We start from the raw sequence: 23,876 nt of genomic DNA, 5'->3' as shown, positions 1-23,876 counted from the left end.
GGGGAAATATTATAAGAGCTGCTGTCACCCAGAGCTGTTCGGGGTATAATGAGGATGAGAACTTAAGTGAGGTTTAGTATTATGAGCTGAGAAAAAGGTACAGTCCTCTTAACAGGAAAAAAAAACTTACTTGGGAAAAAGGAAAATCTGAGAATTATAATTGACGAAAATAACCTAAATCTCGGAATTATATTGACCAAAATAACCAAAATCTGGGAATTATATTGACCAAAATAACCAAAATCTAGGAATTATATTGACCAAAATAACCAAAATCTGGGAATTATGTTAACGAAAATAGTCAAAATCTGGGAATTAAGTTGACCAAAACAAATAAAAAATCCACTTGAGAATGGTTGAGAGTGGAGGCTATTTGTCTAATTTATGAGGGGGGTGACTCTCTGCTGTAGGGGAGGAGACTTATTGATGACATAGGGAAGAGGGGCAGCACCAGGTAAAGTTGATGAGGCAGGTGGGTGAAGTCCTCACGAGACGAACAGGAAGAGGGGGAGTGTAGACCAATACCTTCATCCAATTCAGGAGTCCGAGTTGAGAAATATAGCCGCCCTTTATCTAGTTCGAGGTGTGAGAGGGAGGTAAGGGTGTGTCAGGGAAGGTAAGGGTGTGTCAGGGAAGGTAAGGGTGTGAGAGGGAAGGTAAGGGTGTGTCAGGGAAGGTAAGGGTGTGTCAGGGAAGGTAAGGGTGTGAGAGGGAAGGTAAGCAAGGTGTGTCAGGAAGGTAAGGGTGTAGGGAGAAAGAATGTGAGGGAAGGCAAAGGGTGTGAGGAAAGGTAAGGTGTGTCAGGGAAGGTAAGGGTGTGTCCAGGGAAAAGGTAAGGGTGTGTCAGGGAAGGTAAGGGTGTGTCAGGGAAGATGAGGGTGTGTCAGGGAAGGTAAGGGTGTGAGAGGGAAGATAAGGGTGTGTCAGGGAAGGTAAGGGTGTGTGGGGGTGAGGTAGAAGCCTATAAGATACCTACCTTGACGTATGTGCCTTCCCTCTAGAGTAGCTTATGTATTTTAATCCCGCTTCTCTGTTTCGTAATAGTCAATTCTTATCATTGTCTTATAAGATTCAACCATCCTAAGCTCATCTCGTTATAGATAAGAATTAAACCAGTTGAATCATGTTGAAGCCACACGAGTTCTGGCTCGGGAAGATCTTTGAATTTTACATGAACATCTCCTGGACTTTGGATTCAATATTTCGTAGCTTAGTCTTAACGCCCCGTCATTCATAACTTAGTCTTGGCCCCCCCCCCCCCCCCTATCCCCGTCCAATCCTGAGAGCCAGAACGATGAATTGAATATGTGGGCAAGTAGTTAGAGAGTAATGAGGCTGTTCCCTGGTTCTCGCACATTCTACCAAACCTTAAGATTTATTTTAGGAATTATTATTGCTCGTCCAGATAACCCTTGTAGCCTTTTATTTGTTACGGGTGAGTTTTTAGTCTTTTGTTTGCTTTTATTTGGCTCTTATTTCCGATTTTATTGTTACTGTTTACTTAAATTATGGGAGAATGACGAACTTTTTTTTATTTTTTTAAACGTCAGTGTTGTTCAGTGTCTTTTGCTTTAGCTAAGTGGGTGAAGGGTGTTTGGGTTAGTGGGTGAAGGATGTGGGTTAGTGAGTGATGGGTGGGTAGAAGAGTGGATGACAAGTAGGTGAAAGGTGGGTTAGGGGTTGGGTAACAGATGGATTGAAAAAAATAGATGACGGATGGGCAATAGAGTGGATAACGGGTATTGGTAAACAGTGGGTGAAAAAGTTACGGCAGATACAAATCACATTAAACAAAGCGCTCCGACTCATATAACAAACCCACGCTACTCTAAGTCACATTTGAGGGCCAGGCAAGAGACAGACACTGAGATAAATGAAAAAAAAAAGGAAAAAAAATTAAATCCTCAGTGACAAAAATATATAAATGGAAAAACAGACATTGAGATGTACAAAAGGAAAAAAAATAACCCTCAGAGTTTCCAAAAAATATGGATGGCTGTGGTGATTGATGGCACGTGTGTCACTCAGGCCAGGTCATTCGCTTATCTCCGCCCACCCCCTAAATAAAGGTCCCATGTCTAAATTTTCTCTATTCATATTTCTTTTTTTAGATATATGAGAGAACGTGAGAGACCTATAAGAGAGAACATTACAAATACACTACACTAAAATATACAAAAAATACACTACTTTATCCAGCACCTAATCACCTCCTCTCAATTAGCATAAGGGTGGTGATTCTTCAGGTGATTAAAATTATGTTCCTATACAAGTATTTACTACCTATAAGAAGGATCATCAGCAGGTGACATATGAATCATTAACCTAACCTAACCAAATTTGAAGTTTATAAAATGGTGATATCGACCGTATATCAGCCTATAGTTCTGTTTTTTTTTCTTTTAGTGAAGGAACTATAAAAGGAATCTAAATTGGTTTCTCAGTGAGTGAATTACCTTAAAGGGAAGATTTGTCAACACAGGCGGCTATTCACGGGTCATTCCTGTCTAAAGCAACTGATTTTTTCGGGTGGAGGGGGAGGGTAGAGAAAGACTGGGGTGAGGGGTGAAAAGAAGATTAGAGGAGGGGAGGGGTAGAGAAAGACGGGGGGTGGGGGGGTGAAAAGAAGATTAGAGGAGGGGGGGAGGTAGAGAAAGAGACGGGGTGGGGGGGAAAGAAGATTAGGAGGAGGGGGGAGGGGTAGGAGAAAGACGGGGTGGGGGGGGTGAAAGAAGATTAGAAGAGGGGGGGTAGAGAAAGACGGGGTGGGGGGTGAAAGAAGATTAGAGGAGGGGGGGAGGGTAGAGAAAGACGGGGGTAAGGGTGAAAGAAGATTAGAGGAGGGGGTAGGGAAGGAAAGGAGGATTTCTTATTAATCAAAGTAAAAACTATTCTGCCAAATTCCTATGATATGAGTTAGTGTTTAGTGCCTCATCTGAGTGCTCTCACTTCACTTCGGAACATCCATTAATATTGACTTATTCTGAAGAGGGTCTCTGTTATTGAAGCGCTTGAAGCTAAGTTGTTCAATTTTGTCCAATATAGAGGAGTCATGTATGTGTGTGTGTGTGTGTGTGTGTGTGTGTGTGTGTGTCTACCTGTGTGAGCTACTGATGATATTCACCTTTAATTAATTACCTTTAGTTCGCGTTATATTTACCTACACTACATAATTACTCCCATTTACACATCAATTCTAATTCCTAAATAAAAAATAAAATAAAAATAATGAAAAAATACGAAATATATTGACATAACCGCTATGAAGGCAATTATCCTCGAAACGTGAGAAATATACATATATGTATATTTATGTATATGTAAAATACTGCTCTCACCGGATTTAATTTCCATTTAGCCTTTGTGGTTAACGCTAATCAAAATGGACTTGGCACTTATTCATACAGGGGAAAAACACGACTATTTATGTCACCCAACGTCGAGTTATAACTTACTGAACGGGACTAATGGTTTTAAAGTCCAATTATATCCGTATTTTACTTAACAAGTCCAAACATCTTTCTAAATACGACTGAAAAAATATTAATCTATAAATATCAATCAATATTTTGAGTTAATAGTGAGCTTAGTTTCTTATTTTGTTTAGTTGTGATGATTAACAGGATTTAGCGTTTGTTTATACCCGATTTTCATTTGTTTTTTTTTTTCTGGCGTTTATAATCACTATGGTTCAAGAGTCTATAGATATTAGGGATTTTATTTCGCTTCTCGGTTAATTATTTTCACCACCATTATTTTTCTCTCTTTAGGGTATAACAAAAGCATTATTAAAAGGCATAATAAAAAAATATATACTTTTTTATAGTACTTTTGGTCAAGAGCCTTATACATAATCCACTACCTCCCCTTATTATTTTCACCATCACCACCACTATCATCACCACCATCATCATAACCACCTCTACCACCACCACCACAACCACACTCACAACCACACCCACAACCACACCCTCGTGCCACTCCATCCCATTAAGCTGACCCTTCGTAATCTACTTCATCCCCTGTACCAATTCTTTTCCAGGCCACTTTACTCCATTATATATATTTAATCTCTCTCTCTCTCTCTCTCTCTCTCTCTCTCTCTCTCTCTCTCTCTCTCTCTGGTCATTCAACAAGTCAACATAAACAACAAAAAAGTAATCAAATGAATGAAAATTTAAATCGTTTTTGTTATTTATGAATGAAACAAAAAAAAATACATTGTTATTATGATTATTATAACGTAAACAATAGTGAATTATTATTATTATTTAACTCTACTGTCATATAACGAAATTATATATCATGAATTATATATTAGTAAAATATAATATAAACTTATGACAAAATTATATACTATGGCCAAATTATATATACTAAATCTGCCCAAATTATATATATCGATAAAATTATATATCACTTGGGAATAATTATATATCAGAGGGACAATTACCATGACAAAATGTTGATGATTAGTAATCCAGTTTAGTCTTTACTGACACATGACTGAATGTAAATAGATATTAATATGTTTTAAATGTTGAAAACGGACGCCCCTCACCTGCCTCCTGTCGCTGGCATCGTCAACAGTACTGGGTAAACTATGTACATAATGGGCTCTAACTCACCAAGCTGTAATATGGAGAACACCCTGACTCACCCCCTCTCCTTAATCCCCCTTACCCCCTCCCCTTACCCCCTTACCCCACTACCCCCTACCTACCTCACCACCACCCCTATTAACCCTTACCCACCCCTTACTACTCAAAATACTATACCCCTCCATACTCCACTACCCCCTCTAATAACCCCCTCCCACCCCTCTACCTCCTCTACAACCCCCACCTCCCCTACCCCCGTTACCTCATTACCCCCACTTTGTTATTATTGAAATCAACATCTGATGCCCAGGAAAATATAAGACTAGAGAGAATAGTGTTTACCTCTCCTCCCTGCCATGGCGGGGATATTGTCAACATTGTCCGCTGTTTCCCTCACCATGCAGCCGCTAGTCAGTCGTCTGTATGCTTATGATCCACTTAATTGTCGGCTTAGTACTGATATAATTAGATATACACTGATAGAGAGAAAGAGAGAGAGAAAGACAGAAAGAAAGATAATTCAATGACATAGATAAAGTGAGAGAAATGGAATCGTATGACTTCGGTTTATAAAATAGTTCAGTACGTGTGTGTGTTTGTTATTTGTAAAAAAAAAGTGTGTTCATCAAATGTAATGTTTTTTGTTGTGTGTGTGTGTGTGTGTGTTCAGTAAACAAAGGCCGGGAAAGAGTTAGCATCACATGTAAACACCGGGACACGTTTTGTTATGTAATTCAGGTGGTTCCGGCAAGCTGGGCTGTGTTGAGCTGTTTCACCAACATTGTTCACCATCAACGTTAATGTTTTCAAGGTGAACACGTGCACCACTAGGCCAGGTGAGGTCATTTATCACAAAGATCAACAGCAGGACAAAGTAAAGTGATTGCAGGTCTTTTTAGCATCTGGTCAGCTGTTACATATTCATTAGCTTGAAAACCTCTACGGGAAGCGACGCAGTAAATTTGTTTCGCGGAATATTTGGTGATGCTATATATATATATATATATATATATATATATATATATATATATATATATATATATATATATATATATATATATATATATATATATATATATATATATATATATATATATATATATATATACTGTATATGCAAATGAATTATGTGTATGTGTGTGACGCATGGGTGCGTGTGTGCACATGTGTGCGTATGTAAATGTATACATCCAGTATTCAGCCATCTCTGTCGTTTTACCATTTAGAGCTCGGCTGAACTGTAAAATCGCGGCTTAGGGCTTCCAGTAAATCTCAAAAAAGGGGAAATATTAACGTGTACCTCATCCGGGGCTGATGTGAGCCAGAGCCACGATTGTTTAACCGGCCAAATGTTCGTTTGTCTGCTCAGTGAGGCTCACACTCCATTACAAATACCAAAAGCTGTGACTACTCCTGCTGGCTGGAGTATACAGGGCCGTGTAGACTTTACAGCCTCGATAATCTCTGGTCAGTTCATGTTATCGTCTCTAGTTCTCCCTCTCTTATTTCCTGACCTTTTTTTTCTTTCTTTCATCGTTGTCGTTGGTGTCTTCTCTTCTTCCCTCTACTATATTAAATTCTTGTTGGTCTCGTATTTTCACTCGTGTCTGGAGGTGAAGTTCGTAACAAGCTTTAACACTGTAGGATCTGCCAACAGTATTTACCATTGAAATACTGAAATGTTCAAGAATTAAAAGATTGAACTGCAGGGAACATTTACGGTAGCTTATGGTGTACTATAAAACATTCCTTTGTTCAGCGTGACCAATAAAATTTTAATATCTTACCCAAGTGAATATAAATGATAATTATTTTAGCTGAGATTAGTCGTTTCGTGTTTATATAGAATGAAGTTATTAATAAATGGAGAAACACACACACACACACACACACACACACACACACACACACACACACACACAACACACACTTAATGTCTGTCAGTGGTAATACAAAACTTTACATTTTCAAATATGTAAAAATTTTTCGTCGCGACATTCACAACAGCAAAGGTCTGATTACAACTTTCTGTCTGTCAGTTTGTCCGGTATAATAGTTGACTCCTGATACTAGTGTCCGGTAATGTAAATGGTACCTGGTATAATGTGATACCTCTCTAATTAAAAGACTATATAGCAATGATTAATCACCAAAAAAAAAAAACAACAATTCGAGTATAATATAATTTCTAAGACAAATTCTGATATCATACCTTGGCGACAGGTTATGTTATCTCTGTTATATAATTTAGCGACAAGACCAGGAGGAATTAAGTCAGATGAAACCTAAATTTATACAGTTCAAGAAATACCGTAACACACATATTCCAGGTAACACAAGCCAGAAGACAAGGAGACATTTGCATTAGGAATGTGAGCAATATCCCTTTCACATGACAGCTTCGTTCCTGATGCAATTACATTATAGAAGCAATGTAATAATACTTGGACGGATCTGAGAGAGTTAGGAACAAACAGAGATGCAGGATCAGTCTTCCCTTCCTTCCCCTTCTCCTCCCCTCCTTCCCCTCCCCCGCTAACTCCACACCCAATCCACTAAACCCTCCCCTCCCCTATCCCACCCCCTCCACTACCCTCCCACCCCTTCCCAACCTCTCCCTTCCCCTCAGGCGGATGTAACTTCAAAGATGTCAAGCCAGCAGATCTTCACTAGGTTAGGTTAGGTTAGGTTAGGTTAGGTTAGGTTAGGTTAGGTTAGGTAAACGTCATTAATCTGATGGTAAAATAAGCCGGGCGGGGGGGGGGGCAATCTTCAGGTGATCTAAAAAATACGAACTAAAATAAACAAAGATATATTCCTACCTTAAAGAAAGTTTTATAATACAACAAAGAATCTCCCTAGAGAATCTCCAAGACGCCAGGAGACCATTATGGAGACACTAGGAGAACATTAGAGAGAACAGCGTCGACTTATCTCCTTAATGAGAGAAGTTATAAATAGAGATAAGAGGCTAGAGAAAAAAATAAGGTTAAAAATCATATGGATGATAATGAACAGGTATTGTGAGGTTTAATTAACAGGTTATTAGTGGCTACAGGTGAGGGATATTGTTTAATGAGATGTAGAGGTTATGAAGGGATGTGGTGTATGGGTGTGATGTAGCTTATGTGACGCAGATATGTGGTGGAGTTATGTGACGCAGGTATGTGATGGAGGTTATGTGACGCAGGTATGGAAGTAGGTTATGTGACGCAGGTATGTAATGGAGGTTATGTGACGCAGGTATGGAAATAGGTTATGTGACGCAGGTATGTAATGGAAGTTATGTGACGCAGGTATGTGATGGAGGTTATGTGACGCAGGTATGGAAGTAGGTTATGTAACGCAGGTATGTAATGGAAGTTATGTGACGTATATGAACACAGAGAGAAGTGAAGACCTTTATAACAACAGGTAAAGGTGTATGCCCCCTCTATAGTGATGATTGTCCAACCAATATTTTTCACTTTTTTACACTGAAAATTGGTCCTTGTTGGGTGTGGGTTTGATCCCCCTGTCGTGGTAATTACCTGCTGCAGGTATTCTGTGACCAATGTTTCCCACCACCGTCACTACCCAAAAAAAAAAAAAATGGAAGTGCTACGTGACATGTCCATTGGGCTTTGACATGGGTATATATCACCAATAACTGATGCAATGGTGGGGGGTGGGGTGGGGTGGGGGTGGGGAATTGGGGTGGGTGGGGTGGGGTGGGGTGTGGGGGGGTTGGGGGTGGGGTTATATGATAAATAATATAAATTACGTCATTGGGTTCATTACAGTAAGCGCCTTGTGATAAAAAAAAAATAAATAAAACTGAACACAAAAGCATTTAATTGTTATATGTTATGATACAGTTTACATGGAGAACAAAAGAACAAGGTAGTATTAGATGTTCCATTATTATATTATGTCATAGAGTTTTATTAATAATGTTTGTGTTTTGTTTATGTTTTAGAACTGATGATAAATATGTCTTTGTTGTTGTTGTTGTTGTTGTTGTTGTTTATCCATAAGTTGGTGTTTGAAGGAATCGTTTATCATGACTACACCAAGGGGGGCTGGGTTTGCCTCGCCTCGCCTCGCCTCGCCTCGCCTCGCCTCGCCTCGTTCTTGAATACTTATAGGTTATCCATCACTGGTAGATGTGTTTCGACTCCCTAACAATGTTATAAGATATCCAGGCTCTCTCCACACCTTGCCTCCACACCTTACCACCTCCACACCTTACCTCCTCCACACCTTACCTCCTCCACACCTTACCTCCTCCACACCTTACCACCTCCACACCTTACCACCTCCACACCTTACCACCTCCACACCTTACCTGCCATCTTGACATTTAACCCTTCAGTCCCTGGGTCCAGGTATTGTTCCCTTGTACTCTACCACACAATAGCGACCTGTATTGATTGACCTTCTATTCACTGGTTTGTAAATAAAATCTTGTTTATGTCTCTGGCCACCAATAGGTCGTGTGTACATTAATGACGCCACACTGACTGGATGACCTACATACCACCCTCCACCCACAGCGCCCACCCACACCCTCCACCCACAGCACCCACACCCACCCACACCCTCCACCCACCACCCATCACCCCTGAAATATAAAACAATTCTAAATATTTCCCTCAACATTCAGCGGCTTACCTGAGAAAAAACAACAACAACTTTGAACCACCACAACACCACAACACCACAACACCACAACACAACACCACAACACCACCACAACACCACAACACCACAACAACACAACACAACACAACAACACATCACACACAGAGAGACAGACACATTGACAAGGTTGCTCATAACTATACCTCTCTGATAATACTCTCTCCCAGGACTCTCTCTCTCCCTCTCTCTCTCTCTCTCTCTCTCTCTCTCTCTCTCTCTCTCTCTCTCTCTCTCTCTCTCTCTCTCTCTCTCTCTCTCTCTCTCTCTTATGGTTTCCCGTTGGTGTTTACATATATATAAAAAATACGTGACGATTTTTTTTTAAGACTTAGTTGGAGTTAGAGAATTAATATAAACTAAAAATGTATATATAAAACTTCCTGTGTATTTAATTGTTCTTTGCTTACTGTGAGTATATATAAATAAATAAATAAATAAATAAATAAATAAATTCCACAAATCATTCCCCATGACCAGATAATTGAAGGTACCAGAACATTTGGGTTAATTTACTGTACTAAACTAATCATCATAATAAATTAGTTTATTTTTAATTTACACAACTAGTTTATCAATTATTAGTTTGTGTGTCAATAGAGAAAACAAATAATCACTAATCTGGTTATTTGGGAACAATGAATTATTATTTTTTCAATTTCAATAGATCAAAGTAAATAATGTCCGAATGTCAAAATGTCCTCTTTAAAAGGCAAGTATTATCACCAACAATCGTCCAGGTGTGAGATATTCCTGTACAGGTGTTCTCAGGTAAGACAGGTGAGATGAAATAACCACACACACACACACACACACACACACTCCAGAGGCCCTGAGGTAAGTTATGGTAGTCCCACTAAAGCCTCTATCTGACCTGAATGGTGGAACACAAACAGAGAAGAAGCTGTGAAATGTCTCCTATATAACACCTAGAAGCTACAGACGACACAGTTACCAAGACACACTAGGACTTATAGAGGAATCAGCGAGGAATTAACGAGGATTTAACGAGGAATCAACGAGGAATTAACGAGGACTTAACGAGGAATTAACCTTTATAGATGAATGAACAACTTCCTATACATTAAAAACAACGAACGCAATAAAATATAGACTATAGGACATGTATTATAACCCTGACACATACGCCATACACGACTCTATCACACCTCCTCTGACTGGCTCTGTTCTGCCCATGGAAACACGGTATTCAAGGCTCTGACCCAGGTGATAATTATTCATCCACACAGGTAATGTTCGTGGGTGTGTAAGTAACATAGTGAGAGAGATGATGCAATAGATAATGTTGGTCACATGGAACGAACAGTCACTAGACAGTACGATATATTTTCCCGTATTTTCGTTTGAGTAGTTAGTGACCTCTGATCCTTGTATTATGGTGACCTTTGACCCCTGTAACATGGTGACCTCTGACCCCTGTATCATAGTGACCTCTGACCCCTGTAACATGGTGACCTTTGACCCTTGTTGAAGTGCAGTAACAACTTTAAAACATTAACTTGCAGAGTCCAAGTAAACTGGTTAAGTTAAAGAAGAAGAATTGGACCATAAATCTTACAAAGGAACATTTCTGGTGACCTTTTGACCTTTGGTAAAATGAAGGTTGGTCCAAAAGGTCACGCGGTCCTAAAAAGTGTTGCCAAGTTATCACATTGAGTGTTAAACTACTATACTGACTAAGACATTGTTGCCAACTCGATACTAACTAAAACATTATAGCCAACACCACACGAGACCATTATGTCGTGTCGGTCTCATTAAAACAAATAAATAAGACATTAAAAAAAATATTAATATATCATGAAATAAAATCTAATTATAATGAAAGTCCATATTAAAACAGGACTGATTTAATGACATTTATAATCATTATAAAATCTGATTGGCGATTTTTTCTATATTTTTTAGGGGGGGAGCAAATCTTCATCATCTAATTATGGTAATGGTGTTTTATGGAAGTATTTCTATTTGATTTGCATAATACTGCCTCCGTCGTAAAGTCTCCGTGTGTGTGTTTGTTGTGTAAGCAGATTTGGCACTTAATGACCATAATTAAAGCGTCACGTAAGAGGCCATTAGTTTGTTTGTTTTTTGTCACTCATATTAATTCCACCATTTTTTCACGCGTTGTATTTCTTAAGACGAGGTGTGAACATTGAACACCGGGGACTGAACACTGGGGATAGAACATAATGAACATTGAACAATAGGATAAAGTAATTCAGAACAAAAAATCATACAGAATTATATGACTCAACTTTCCTAGATTATATTACCTGTCTCATACACCTGAACATACGAGTCTACCTGTAATTAATGACTCTGGTTATACACATGTCCTGAGAGATGTATGTGTGAAGGTGATTAATAATATTTACCAAACACCTAAAAATGTCTTGCTAAACGGTTATATCTAGTTTAATATATCAAGTGTGCAGTTTTAACTCACCTATCATTATTATTGTTATTATTATTATTGTTATTATTGTTATTATTATTATTATTATTATTATTATTATTATTATTATTATTATTATTATTATTATTATTATTATTATTATTATTATTATTATTACACAAAACACTGTATAGACCTATTCGTTTTCCCTCACCCAACTCCGTCCTCAGGGAAGCGGAAAATATAGGGCACCTGAATTTTTTGTTTTAACTGTTGTTCCGTTAGTTTGTTTCAGCACAGAGCAGCTGACTGTCTGGTCATGTTTGTGTCTGTGTGTATGAGTGTTACCAGAGGCTTTTTCGTCACTAGTGTTACCAGGGAATATTGCTATGATGTTTTTTTTTAATTGGTAATACTGTAAAATGGTATGCTTCTCTACTATGTGTCAAGGCTTCGTTACCAGCCTGGGATGGACGTAATTAGTATATCAATCAATCTATTTCATCATGGTAGGGAGACTGCTAGGAGGGAGGGAAGGGAGGGTAGGAGTGAGGTACAGATTATATAAGAAACACATAGATGAATTTCCTATTTACTCTTAGGTAAATATCAATAACTATTTTTATTTTAAGAAATTTACTTATTTTAACAAGATTCTCTGTAAGGAAAAAAAAAAAATCCCCCACAAATATATTAACACAAAAAAAAATCATTAAAAACTAGATTCAAAACGCAGATATTAATTTAATCTTTCACGATAAAAACTCACTTTAAAAAAATAATTGTTGTCGACTCTCTTATCGTCTTCCTCCCTTGACTTCGATTTCTGAGCCAATCTTACCTCCAGGCGCCTCCACACACCTACGCCCCCACGCCCCCCACCCTCACGCCCCCCACCCCACGCCCGTCACCAGCTCACGAGACCTTCAGTGACGTGTAATATGTAAGAGGCTATGACGATCAGCCCACGATTATCCTGGATTATCCGATTATTCAGGTGATGATCGTCTTACCCCTATCATCGGACACTCACACCTCAAGAATTATTATACATCAGCAATATAATTTAATTCACTTACTATAATTCAGTTAAAAATATTCCTCCTTTAGACTAAAACAATATTAGAAAGAATATAAAAAAGCTCTTAAAATCTCAATATTATTTTCTATCATATAACTTACACAGAATTTAACCTTCAAGAATTATATATTTAAATTTATCTCACTATAATTAGGTTTTAATCTTTCTTCAATACGTTAAAACAACATTTAAAAAAATACCAAAAATCCTAAACTCAATCGTAAAATCAATATTATTCAGCGTGATATAAAGAGGCAGACAGAAAGCCATCATGTTTGGGCATTGGGATTCCGATAGCGAGGAGTTTGTCATTTCATGCCAAGAATAAATTTACGACTTAAAATCACCTGACGATCGGTTGGAATATATAAGAAATTCTACGATGAATAGGGTTGAAATTATGTAAATGTTGAGAAAATACAGCGTGACATTTTTCTGATTATCAAGATTTCGTTCGTCCAATGAATGTTATTACCTCACCTTGATGATAAATGTTGAGGAGACATTCATAAACATTCATAAACATTCATAAACATTTCTTAAGATATAAAATGTTAATAAAGTTAATATTCAATCACTTTAGAGGATCATTCAATGTTTACTTTATTTACATACATGAGAAGACCAAACACTATACTACTTAACACTACTCAAATCTGACCTCACTAATTACTAATCCATCTCTCTTTTACCTGTCCATACCTGTCCAATTAATTATCTATATAAGTATCTTTTAATTAATTACACATCTATAACTCCAATCACTCATAACACTCTTCAAGTTACAGCTGTTATTACACCTTACTTACAAGGTCCACCTCACACTCGAGTAACACAAAAAACTTAACCTAACCTCACACTCGAGTCACACAAAAACTTGAAGAGCGTTCGAGAGTGAGAGTAAACAGAGTGGGCAAAGGTTAAGTGAGTGCGTTAACAGGTCCCAGGCAGTCACAAGATAACCTAACCTAACCTAACCTAACTTGACTTGTATTTAAACACTTGGGATTTTCATTCAGTTGTATTTAGAAAAGATTTTCATACATTCATAGATTCAGACAGACAGACAGACAGACAGACAAAACACACACACACACACACACACACACACTTTTTTAAGGCCAGCTACTGATGCCTATTTATAATTCACAAGTGTATTAATATTTCACGCCGTCAGGTTAAGTCAAAATGCTGCCACACGAAAATAAACTACCTGACAGATGTGTGTGTGTGTGTGTGTGTGCGTGTGTGTGTGTGTGTGTGTGTGTGACCATTATTTCAAGTAACATTACCACATAAGCTGTGTTAGTTTGAGTGTGACAGCAAGTCCATCGCAAGCCAGACAGACAAACAGACAGACAGACACACGATACAGGAAGCTGAAAACAAAGGACTCATTTTCCTCCTCTTTCATCCATTCTTCTTTGACAAGCAATAAAAAAAAAAAAAACTTCTCGACATTTTTCAACAAGAATTAGAGCAATTGACTGTGACACGCAACTGATGACCGGGACAAGACTTTTAAGTTGGTTTACGAGGGCGACCCAAAGTGACACAGCCTCAGAGAAAGAAAGAAAGAAAGAAAGAAAGAAAGAAAGAAAGAAAGAAAGAAAGAAAGAAAGAAAGAAAGAAAGAAAGAAAGAAAGAAAGAAAGAAAAGAAAGAAAGAAAAGAAAGAAAAGAAAAAGAAAGAAAGAAAGAAAGAAAGAAAGAAAGAAAGAAAGAAAGAAAGAAAGAAAGAAAGAAAGAAAGAAGAAAGAAAAGAAGAAAGAAAAGAAAGAAAGAAAGAAGAAAAGAAAGAAAGAAAGAAAGAAAGAAAAGAAAAGAAAGAAAAGAAAGAAAGAAAAGAAAGACATAAGGTACTTCTCTCTCACTTCCTCACTACCAAACTCTAACAACGCTTGACTATAAACAAAACCAATTACCATAAAGCTTTAATGGCTTCCACACACAAACATTAGTCATTTCCACACCTGTTTTTAAGGTACCATCCTAAACTCCTGGCGGGTCTGTAGTCAATAAAGTCCGGTGTTAGTTTGTCTCCTTATTGAAAATCTTTAATGCGTTCAGTGCGTGCTTGTAGGTCGGCCGGGGTTCACCTTGAAGCACTGTCTCTCTCTTGAGTGGAGGAGCAGCTAGTGACCTCATCCTCGAGCAGTAACTCAAGTAAGTTTTTTTTTTGAGGATTAAGTGTATATGTTTTGCGATTGTCTTTCTGTCTGTCTGTCTGTCTGTCTGTCTGTCTGTCTGTCTATCTATCTATCACGTTTCACCTTACATTCACACTCTCCTCCCCTTCCAATTTCCATCTACCATTCGCTAACTACGTAACTACCGTAATTAACCAGTAGTGTATTTCTTTTATTTTCTCTAAGTCATTTTTCCGTCTATTTTTGGTAGTCCTTCTTGTATTTTTATTCTCCTACGTTTCATCTTCTCGTCTCTTCTCTTGTCAGTAAATGCTTCGAAAATATTCCTCTCACGTCTTTATTCACACACACACACACACACACACACACCACCTACCCAGCTACCCACACCCTCTCACTCCCTCTCACTCCCTCTCTAGTCCTCCCCCTCTCACCTCCTCTCATCATCCCCTCCTCCTCCTCCTCTCACCCACCTCCTCCTCCTGAACAACAACATCCCATAACCTTCCTTGACGCCATATTTGACCTCACACCTTGACGCCATATTTGACCTCACACCTTGACGCCATTTTGACCTCACACCTTGACGCCATATTTAAGGAATGTCTTATTATTTCTTATCATTAAACAGTAATTACCTCATCTTCCCCTTCCCAGCTCAGGTATAAAGGAACAGAGAGAATCATTTCCCCGTTCCCCGTATTAATAATCAAATTTACCTGGTCTTCCCACCTGTTCCCACCTGAGTTTTAGAGTAATGATTCCATCTCTCCAGCCAAGCTCACCTGTACAACATAATGGAATCTTAACATCTAATTCAACATAACTAGAAATAATATACATGGATAATATATACAAAAAACAAATACATAATCCATTAAATATATCTTTCAAGTTACTACATATTTACAGAAAGTTACAAAACGAACTACTAACAATATTATTCCCTCAATGACTTCTCAAAAACATTACCCACAGCTTCAACACTACCGGACGTCCCATAGTTTACATTCCCTCATATACAAACTGTGAGCCGAAAGATAAAGTCAGTAGGTAGCTGTAATTTAGTTCCATGAGCATTGTTTACCTATTGTTAATTACATAATCAAGGTAAATAAATAAATAAATCAATAAAATAAATAAACAAAAAATGTATTCCTTCCTTTTTCCAGGTTTTGTTAGTCTATTGTATTTGAACAAGAGACTGAATCATTCGTTACTATTTGACTGAGATTAAAGACTCCAGGTTGGATGATGGTGTCGTGGGAGCCTTCGGGGGAGCCTTCGGGGGAGCCTTCGGGGGAGCCTTCGGGGGAGCGTACAAAGACAGACGAAATAGAACTAATAATAAACCTTTCTATTGTCAGGTGTTTGAGTCACAGTAACCAGCCTCGGACAAAGCCATTGACGTGATATTGCGGAACTCAGCCAATAAATTCTCCTTTCCCCCTGTGTGTGTGTGTGTGTGTGTGTGTGTGTGTGTGTGTGTGTGTATGGTGTATCAGAGTAACGGTGAGGGAAACCAGTGTGTGTGTGTGTGTGTGTGTGTGTGTGTGTGTGTGTGTGTGTGTGTGTGTGTGTGTGTGTCTGTGTGTGTGTGTGTATGGTGATCAGAGTAACGGTGAGGAAACCAATGTGTGTGTGTGTCTGTGTGTGTGTGTCTGTGTGTGTGTGTGTGGTGTATGGTGAGTAACGGTGAGAAACCAATGGTGTGTGTGTGTGTGTGTGTGTGTGTGTGTGTGTGTGTGTGTGTGTGTCTGTGTGTGTGTGTGTATGGTGTATCAGAGTAACGGTGAGGAAACCAATGTGTGTATGTGTCTGTGTGTGTGTGCGTTATCTGCCCCACAACTTAATTCTAAAAACGTGAATAACTATCCACAATGAAACCTCTATTTAACGGACAATATATACCTATGAAAATCCATTATACCGAACGTCAATATGAAACCATTCCATTTAACGGATCAGAGAAGAAAAAAAATCCGTTTTATGGAGGTTTCACATTACTTCTCATCCATACATATAAAAACAAAACAGCCCTTTGTAAAATATCTCTTGTGTGCTCCAAGTGATATGTGTTGAACCTGACCAGAACACCACTAGAACAAACTTACACCATATATCACCAACCACTGTGAATAATGGCCTCAAGTTACATAAGATGATCGTAAGTCTCTATAACACCAGGCGATGTATCTTAACTCAGACGGCTGGAAATCTGTATATGTGAAGGTGTAAATCTCAGTGAGGCAGCCAGTTGGTCCCTGCTCATTACTATTACAACATCTTCACTACTACTACTACTAGAGAGAGAGAGAGAGAGACAGTGAGAGAGAGAGAGAGAGAGCAGTAACGGTAGGGGTCGTCGTCTACATTGAAAGCTTGTAAGTTGGGGAACGTTTGAGAATTTACAACGTTTCACAAATAATAAACCTAACCAAGGAGTAAACACATATTCTGTAACCTAAGAAGATAGCAGCTTAAGTTACAGGAAAAGAATATTTTGACGTTACTTGTTATTGTTATATTTCGTTCACGTCTCCCAGAATGAATAAATGATCCCCTGAACTGATCTCTGGTAAATGTTTGAGAGATGCTCGTCTGGTGGTATGATATGACACCATCCTCACACACACACACATTGAAACTCAAGTAATATCGATAAGACAAGTGTATTCATGTGATCTTATCGAGTAACAAACGACATTAAAGAACAGATGTAGTAATAATCCGAAGGTCTCAGTGGTTATTGAATTCTGGGGTTCCATAGTCAAGGAGGATTTTGCATCAGAGTCGAACTAATAATATTCACAGTCACCAATCGAACAGTATCTGGTTACGTGGGATAATTTGCATGCGACCAGTGAGAGTTAGCGGTCTTGTCTGGCAGCTCGACCTGTGAAATGAGATTATACTAAATTAACTTTGGCTCCGGGAAACTTGTGCATGTTGGGGTTAGAATTAACATCTGTGGATGACATGAAAACTTGCTTTTGTACTTAACATTTCACCCCAGCATTATGATACTGTCGTTTGAGAGTGACATCACCTGGGTTAATATTTCACAGGTAATATAACATTTCATTTGAGACGAGACATACACAGGTAATTAAATATTCTCTCATTATAATTAAGTTACTAAAAAAATTAATACACACGCCCATGTTAGCCAATAGGAAGTTAAATAGTGTAAAGTCATTAGATACAGTGTGGCAGGTGCGTCCGATTCGCTCTGTGTACCAAAATAGTGAATACAAAAGTGGTCAAATTGGAATGACAGTTTGCAGCGTATAATAAAAAAAAAATCCAATAACTGTCGACAACCTGACATTCTTTTCAAGTTCCATTCTAGTACAAATATATTTTATAAATACGAGACAAGAGTTGAACGTGTCTTAAATCTGTGTTGTGGATAATGGGTTTGAACTCCCTTGACCTGTTCGAGTAATGCCCCCCCCCCTTTCTCTCTCTCTCTCCCCTGAACTTATCTAATACATCACAGTGTCTGGAGTCATAACTAGCTAGTAAGAGAGAACACATCAACTACACTCACATAACTAACTCAGGTCACGTTAGAGAACTAGAGAACTGTCCTGTCTCCCTGGTACTGCTGAGAGAACTAGAGAAACGTCTCCCTGGTGTTGTCGGTCGTAAGTACCTCAGGGAGTAGTTGGGAGTGAGTAATCGTGACACTTGGACTAATGCAAATACCTTCCCTGATACACTTAGGTCACGGGAGGGCCTCAACCAGATGAACTCGTGTTGGTTCTTCTCAATTGCTCGGGAGGGAGTGAAGTTTCGGGAGGAGCGGGAGGGAGGGAGAAAGAAGAGGAGGAGGAGGAGGGGAAGGAAGAAGGGATGACGAGGAGCAGGAGGAGGAAAAGAAGAGAAGAATAAGAAGAAGAAGAAAAGCAAAAAGAATAAGAACCAGGAATGAAAACAATATGGCCCTCTCAGATCTACACAATAGGGCCCTCCCAGATCTACACCTGGCCCTCTCAGCTCCACACAATATGGCCCTTCCAGATCTACACAATATGGCCCTTCCTAGATGTAACACACAACATGGACCTGTGTTTGTGTGTGTGTGTGTGTGTGTGTGTGCGTGTGTGTGTGCGTGTGTGTGTGTGTGTGCGTGTGTGTGTGTGTGTGTGTGTGTGTGTGTGTGTGAGTGTTGCACCTTTATACAACACTGAGACAAAACTGTATATATAAATCCTTACTATGAAAAACATTGTATTAAAAAATAAACACAAAACATTTAAAAAAAATCAAACAATCAGATGTATTCTATGTTTGTATAATAAAAAGAAATAAATTGTTTCTTTGATTTGAGCTGAATACTTTTTTGAGGGTTGGGAGGTGGGGGGGGAGGGGAGGGAGGAGGTGGGAGGAGGAGGGAGGTGGGAGGGAGGAGGTGGGAGATGGGAAATGGAGGTGGGGTGGGGAAGTAGGTGGGAGGGTGGAGAAGAGGTGGGGTGGGGATGGGAGAGGAGGGAGGGAGAGGGGAGGTGGTGGACGGGAGCTAGGGGGTAAAGGGGGGGGGGTAGGGGCCATCCAGTAATAAAAATAAAAAATATATGTGTGGGAGGGAGGAAAATGCCTACATGGGGAAGAAGAAGAGGCACAAGTAGATCAATATGCCTCCTCTCTGGATACACTATGGCAGTATTCAAGAAACGGCAAAAATATGATCCTTCCCGGTATAACCACCTCCCCTCCTCCCTTCCTTTCCTCCCTTCCTTCCTTTCTTTCCCTTTCTACTCTTTCTCTATTTTCCTCCCCTCACCTTTTTCTCTTTCCCTTCCTTTATTTTCCTTTTCCTCCCTCTTCTACTCCCATCACCACCCCACCCCTCCTCCCTACCTCTCTCTCCTCTCACCCCTCCCCTCACTTCCTCACCTTTTCTCCTTCCTTCCTTTCTTTTCCCTCTTCCTCCTACTCCCATCACCACCCCACCCCCTCCTCCCCTACCCTCACCCCCACCCTCCTCCCCTACCCTCACCCCCTCCCTCACTTTTTTAGTCAGTAACAAAGAACATCCACCAGCCCTCATAGTCTCTCGTTCAGGTGGTACCATTGTCACCCCCTCATCTACCTTGTCTTATACTCGTTTTAATCGCCCTGTTAAACATAGAGACTTGTGAGTTACTTGATCATCCTACAGAAATCATGTTTACTTAATTACAAAAAAAAACAAAAAAAAGTAAATTCCTTCTATAATTCTCTATTAACATTAACTTCACTACATGTAAATTTTTTCATACTTTTATTAACATGTAAATTAACTTTCCACCTTGGATTTTAACAGGTGAACTCAGGTCATATTGAGAACTTATGTAAGACTGTGTCAACTTCCCCCCCACTACCATTATCACCACCCTCTGACCTGACCTGACCTGACCTTTACGAGGCCTTTGTTGGAGTAATGGAACGATGTTTTACCTTCTACGTTACTCTCCTTTACAACCTAACTTACTGTCACCTCTTTTTAACCCCACACTTAATACTTAACACTTATTACTTAACACTTATTACTTAACACTTATTACTTAACACTTAATACTTTTAGGTTTTTTTATGTTTGTAAGTGACTTATTTCATTAGTTTAATATATTTTCCTTTCTTTTTACTTTTATCAATAATCCTCTATCTCTCTTTATTCTTATCCACTTATACCCCTCAATTATCCACTTCATAATTAAATTTAACATTAATCCATCAATGAATATCTTTAATTATCCACAAAAAATCAAAATTGTCTCCGGATAACAATTTAAATAAACAAAATATCCGGGAAAATTTATTATAGTAATATTATGTAAAAAAAAATTAATAATAATAATAATAATAATAATAATAATAATAATAATAATAATAATAATAATAATAATAATAATAATAATAATAATAATAATAATAATAATAATAATAATAATAATAATAATAATAAATACACTAAAAACTATGATAATGTTATGTCAAAAAAATAACAAAAAAATAAAAATTCTGATTATAATACCCAAACTAAGATGATTTCATTTCGTAACTTATTAAAAAAAGAAGAAATTACACAAATTCCTCAACAAAAATAAGGTAATTCTTCAAGCAGATGTTGACAGTTTCATCCAAAAGTTAGATTAAATTACGTTCGTTAAGGAGTTTCATGATCTGGGTAAGGGAATATTACTTTTGTTTTCTTTTGTTTTCATCTTCTTGGGGCGGTGAGGACTTAGCTGGAAGGACGCCAACTCCGTCTCAAAAGTTACACGCAACGATGACACTTAGGGCAAGATTTAAGTACATTTTAAGCCGTGCAAGAACTCAAGAAAGCTGCAAAGCCAAGCCATTTATTTCCTCAGAGTCTTACCTTAAATAAAAAAAAACAGAAAAAACTTTGGGTATATAATAAAAAAAGTACAGTGGAGGTGTGTGAGGTCAGGTGAGAAGGAGGAGGTTAATTAGGGTACCAGGTGTCGACTCTCCCACTGTCTCCATTTATGTATCATTAAGGTCGATGATCCGTAGGTTTAATATGTCTTTCATTATAGAACTGTCGACGTCGATAGTGTCTTCAATAAAGATGTAATTTAAATCATTTTTCTGGGGGATATATTCTTGTTTATGACACGAAAAAAACACAATTACGATTATCACACATACACACACACAGACACACACACACACACACACACACACACACACACACACACGATTCTGACTGGTTTTATATACATATTATTATCCTCAGTATAACAATCACACAATATAAACCAATTACACATCATAAACATTCATATAAATCTATCTAAACTTCTCTACTAATCATCTACTGATATTTATTAAGCCTTTAACACACAAACAATAACTATAATATGCAACAAATATTAATAAATGGAATTATTATACACAGCATCTGACTTTTATTTCCACTGTGCGTTAACAACCAAGTCATAAACACAGGATTTTTATATTTATGCCGATTTAATGTTATTTAGCGAACACTGACTTCCTCACATCACAACCTATCTCTGTCTCTATCACCAGACTCCCTCACATCACAACCTATCTCTGTCTCTATCACCAGACTCCCTCACATCACAACATATCTCTGTCTCTATCACCAGACTCCCTCACATCACAACATATCTCTGTCTCTATCACCAGACTCCCTCACATCACAACATATCTCTGTCTCTATCACCAGACTCCCTCACATCACAACATATCTCTGTCTCTATCACCAGAAGCACATATAAAAATAAACGAATTTATTTATCTTATTCACTGACTGATTCACGATACGTCGAGGGTGGAATGAGGGGGGAAGAATTAGATGGTGTTAAGTATTATATTGTGTGTTTATGGTATAGATATTATGGTTAATTGTGTATAAGAAAGTGTAAATAAAATGAAGAATGTTTGGGATTATACACTATATACTATACACCCCTCCTCCTACCCCTCCCCCTACCCCACCCCCTTACTGCCACCCCCCACCCCTCTCACCCCTACTCTCACCACCTCAAAAGTTTGGATGAAATTCATTGTTCAGAATCTTGCTCCCTACTGATGCGGTGCTGAGGGCCCCACCACACTGATTAAGGCAATTAGTATCCCTTGTCTTCTCTCTTCAGTAATTTAGGGTAATTAAGGTAAAACTGGAAGATAGAGAGAGAGAGAGAGAGAGAGAGAGAGAGAGAGAGAGAGAGTGTGTGTGTGTGTATGTGTGTGTATGTTGTGTAAAGAAGGAAAAAGTTCGTCTTTCCTCGTTACGGATCACTGAACAAGGGTGATCAAGACCTAACCATCGCTACATTTACCGTGGGTCGAGGGTGGCTGGCTGGCTGCTCACCACACACACTCACCACTTTACCACACACACTCACCACTTTACCACACACACTCACCACACGGTCTGGCTAACACTGATCAAGGCGGCTGGAAGCTAACGACACACACACACACACACACACACACACACACACACACACACACACACACACACACACACACTATATTTAAAAAAAAAACAATATATAAAAAGAAAAAATTATATATTTTAGTAACAAATAAAAATAAATAAAAACCACCCACCTTTCTTAGCGGCGTGTGTGAGGCCATGTGGGAGGAGCAACACGCAGCAGGTGAGTCTCATTAATGCTCCAGGTGTTGGCAACATTATGTCTTCGTTATTTTCAGCTCGTTGGTTAAGATAAAAGGTTGTACCACGCCCCTCTATCTACCGCTTCCTTATACAGTACTTAAGGTTCTTTCACAAACTGTCTTTAACCTTCGTATATTATGAAAATTTATCTCACTTTAGTTCTTCATTTTACATTGTTCTTAGTATAAATGATTGATGATATTTTAAGAATTATTTGATTTATTCACTTTGATTCACTTAGTATTTAATTATGTTTGTTTTTTTCTATATCCATTAATCTCTCGGGGGATGTTGATGGTTGAGGTAAATGAGGAACATTGCCTTAGTTTCAGGTTCTAGATTAACATGACGTAATTTGTATTCATCCACTCTTGTTCTGTCTGTGCTGTGTAGTCAATGTTAAAGAGTAACCCGTCACCTCTAGTGGGTGATATAATGTTATATTTAACCTGTAACATGACTACAACATCGGACATTCTGCAACATGACAGCAACAACACACACACACACACTGTTTACATCTCAGTCTAAATTAACATCAGTCTTTGCAAAACACGTCCAAATTAATCTTTAAATTTTCTCTTGGGTTAAAAACAGTCTCTTTCAATCACGATTCAATTTCCTTCATCACTCATCAACTTCGATCTAGAAAAAACATCTCATCTTGTATTAATTTGAATAACTATTGTGTTTTTTTATCCCCTCGCTCCTCCTCACGCACCAGATTACATTTTCTTTAAACAAACATCAAGGAGAAGAAAGTTATCCCCGGCTCCAGA

General features: G+C 38.4%; 1 protein-coding gene across 1 annotated transcript in view; it reads right to left on the bottom strand.

The window, feature by feature from the left end:
- The window catches only part of LOC121873428 (nephrin-like), a 297,799-nt gene that overhangs the window by 221,283 nt on the left and 52,640 nt on the right, over positions 1 to 23,876 (bottom strand). Inside the window, exon 2 of the mRNA XM_042377008.1 lies at positions 23,028 to 23,876. This exon is cut by the window's right edge and continues 883 nt beyond it. Within this exon, the coding sequence (XP_042232942.1) occupies positions 23,028 to 23,112 (85 nt within the window). The 5' untranslated portion in view covers positions 23,113 to 23,876. The remainder of the gene's footprint in view (positions 1 to 23,027) is intronic.

This window comes from Homarus americanus, unplaced genomic scaffold, assembly GCF_018991925.1.
Source record: "Homarus americanus isolate GMGI-L3 unplaced genomic scaffold, GMGI_Hamer_2.0 scaffold34739, whole genome shotgun sequence".
Taxonomy (NCBI): domain Eukaryota; kingdom Metazoa; phylum Arthropoda; class Malacostraca; order Decapoda; family Nephropidae; genus Homarus; species Homarus americanus.
This window is presented reverse-complemented; position numbering and strand designations above follow the sequence as displayed.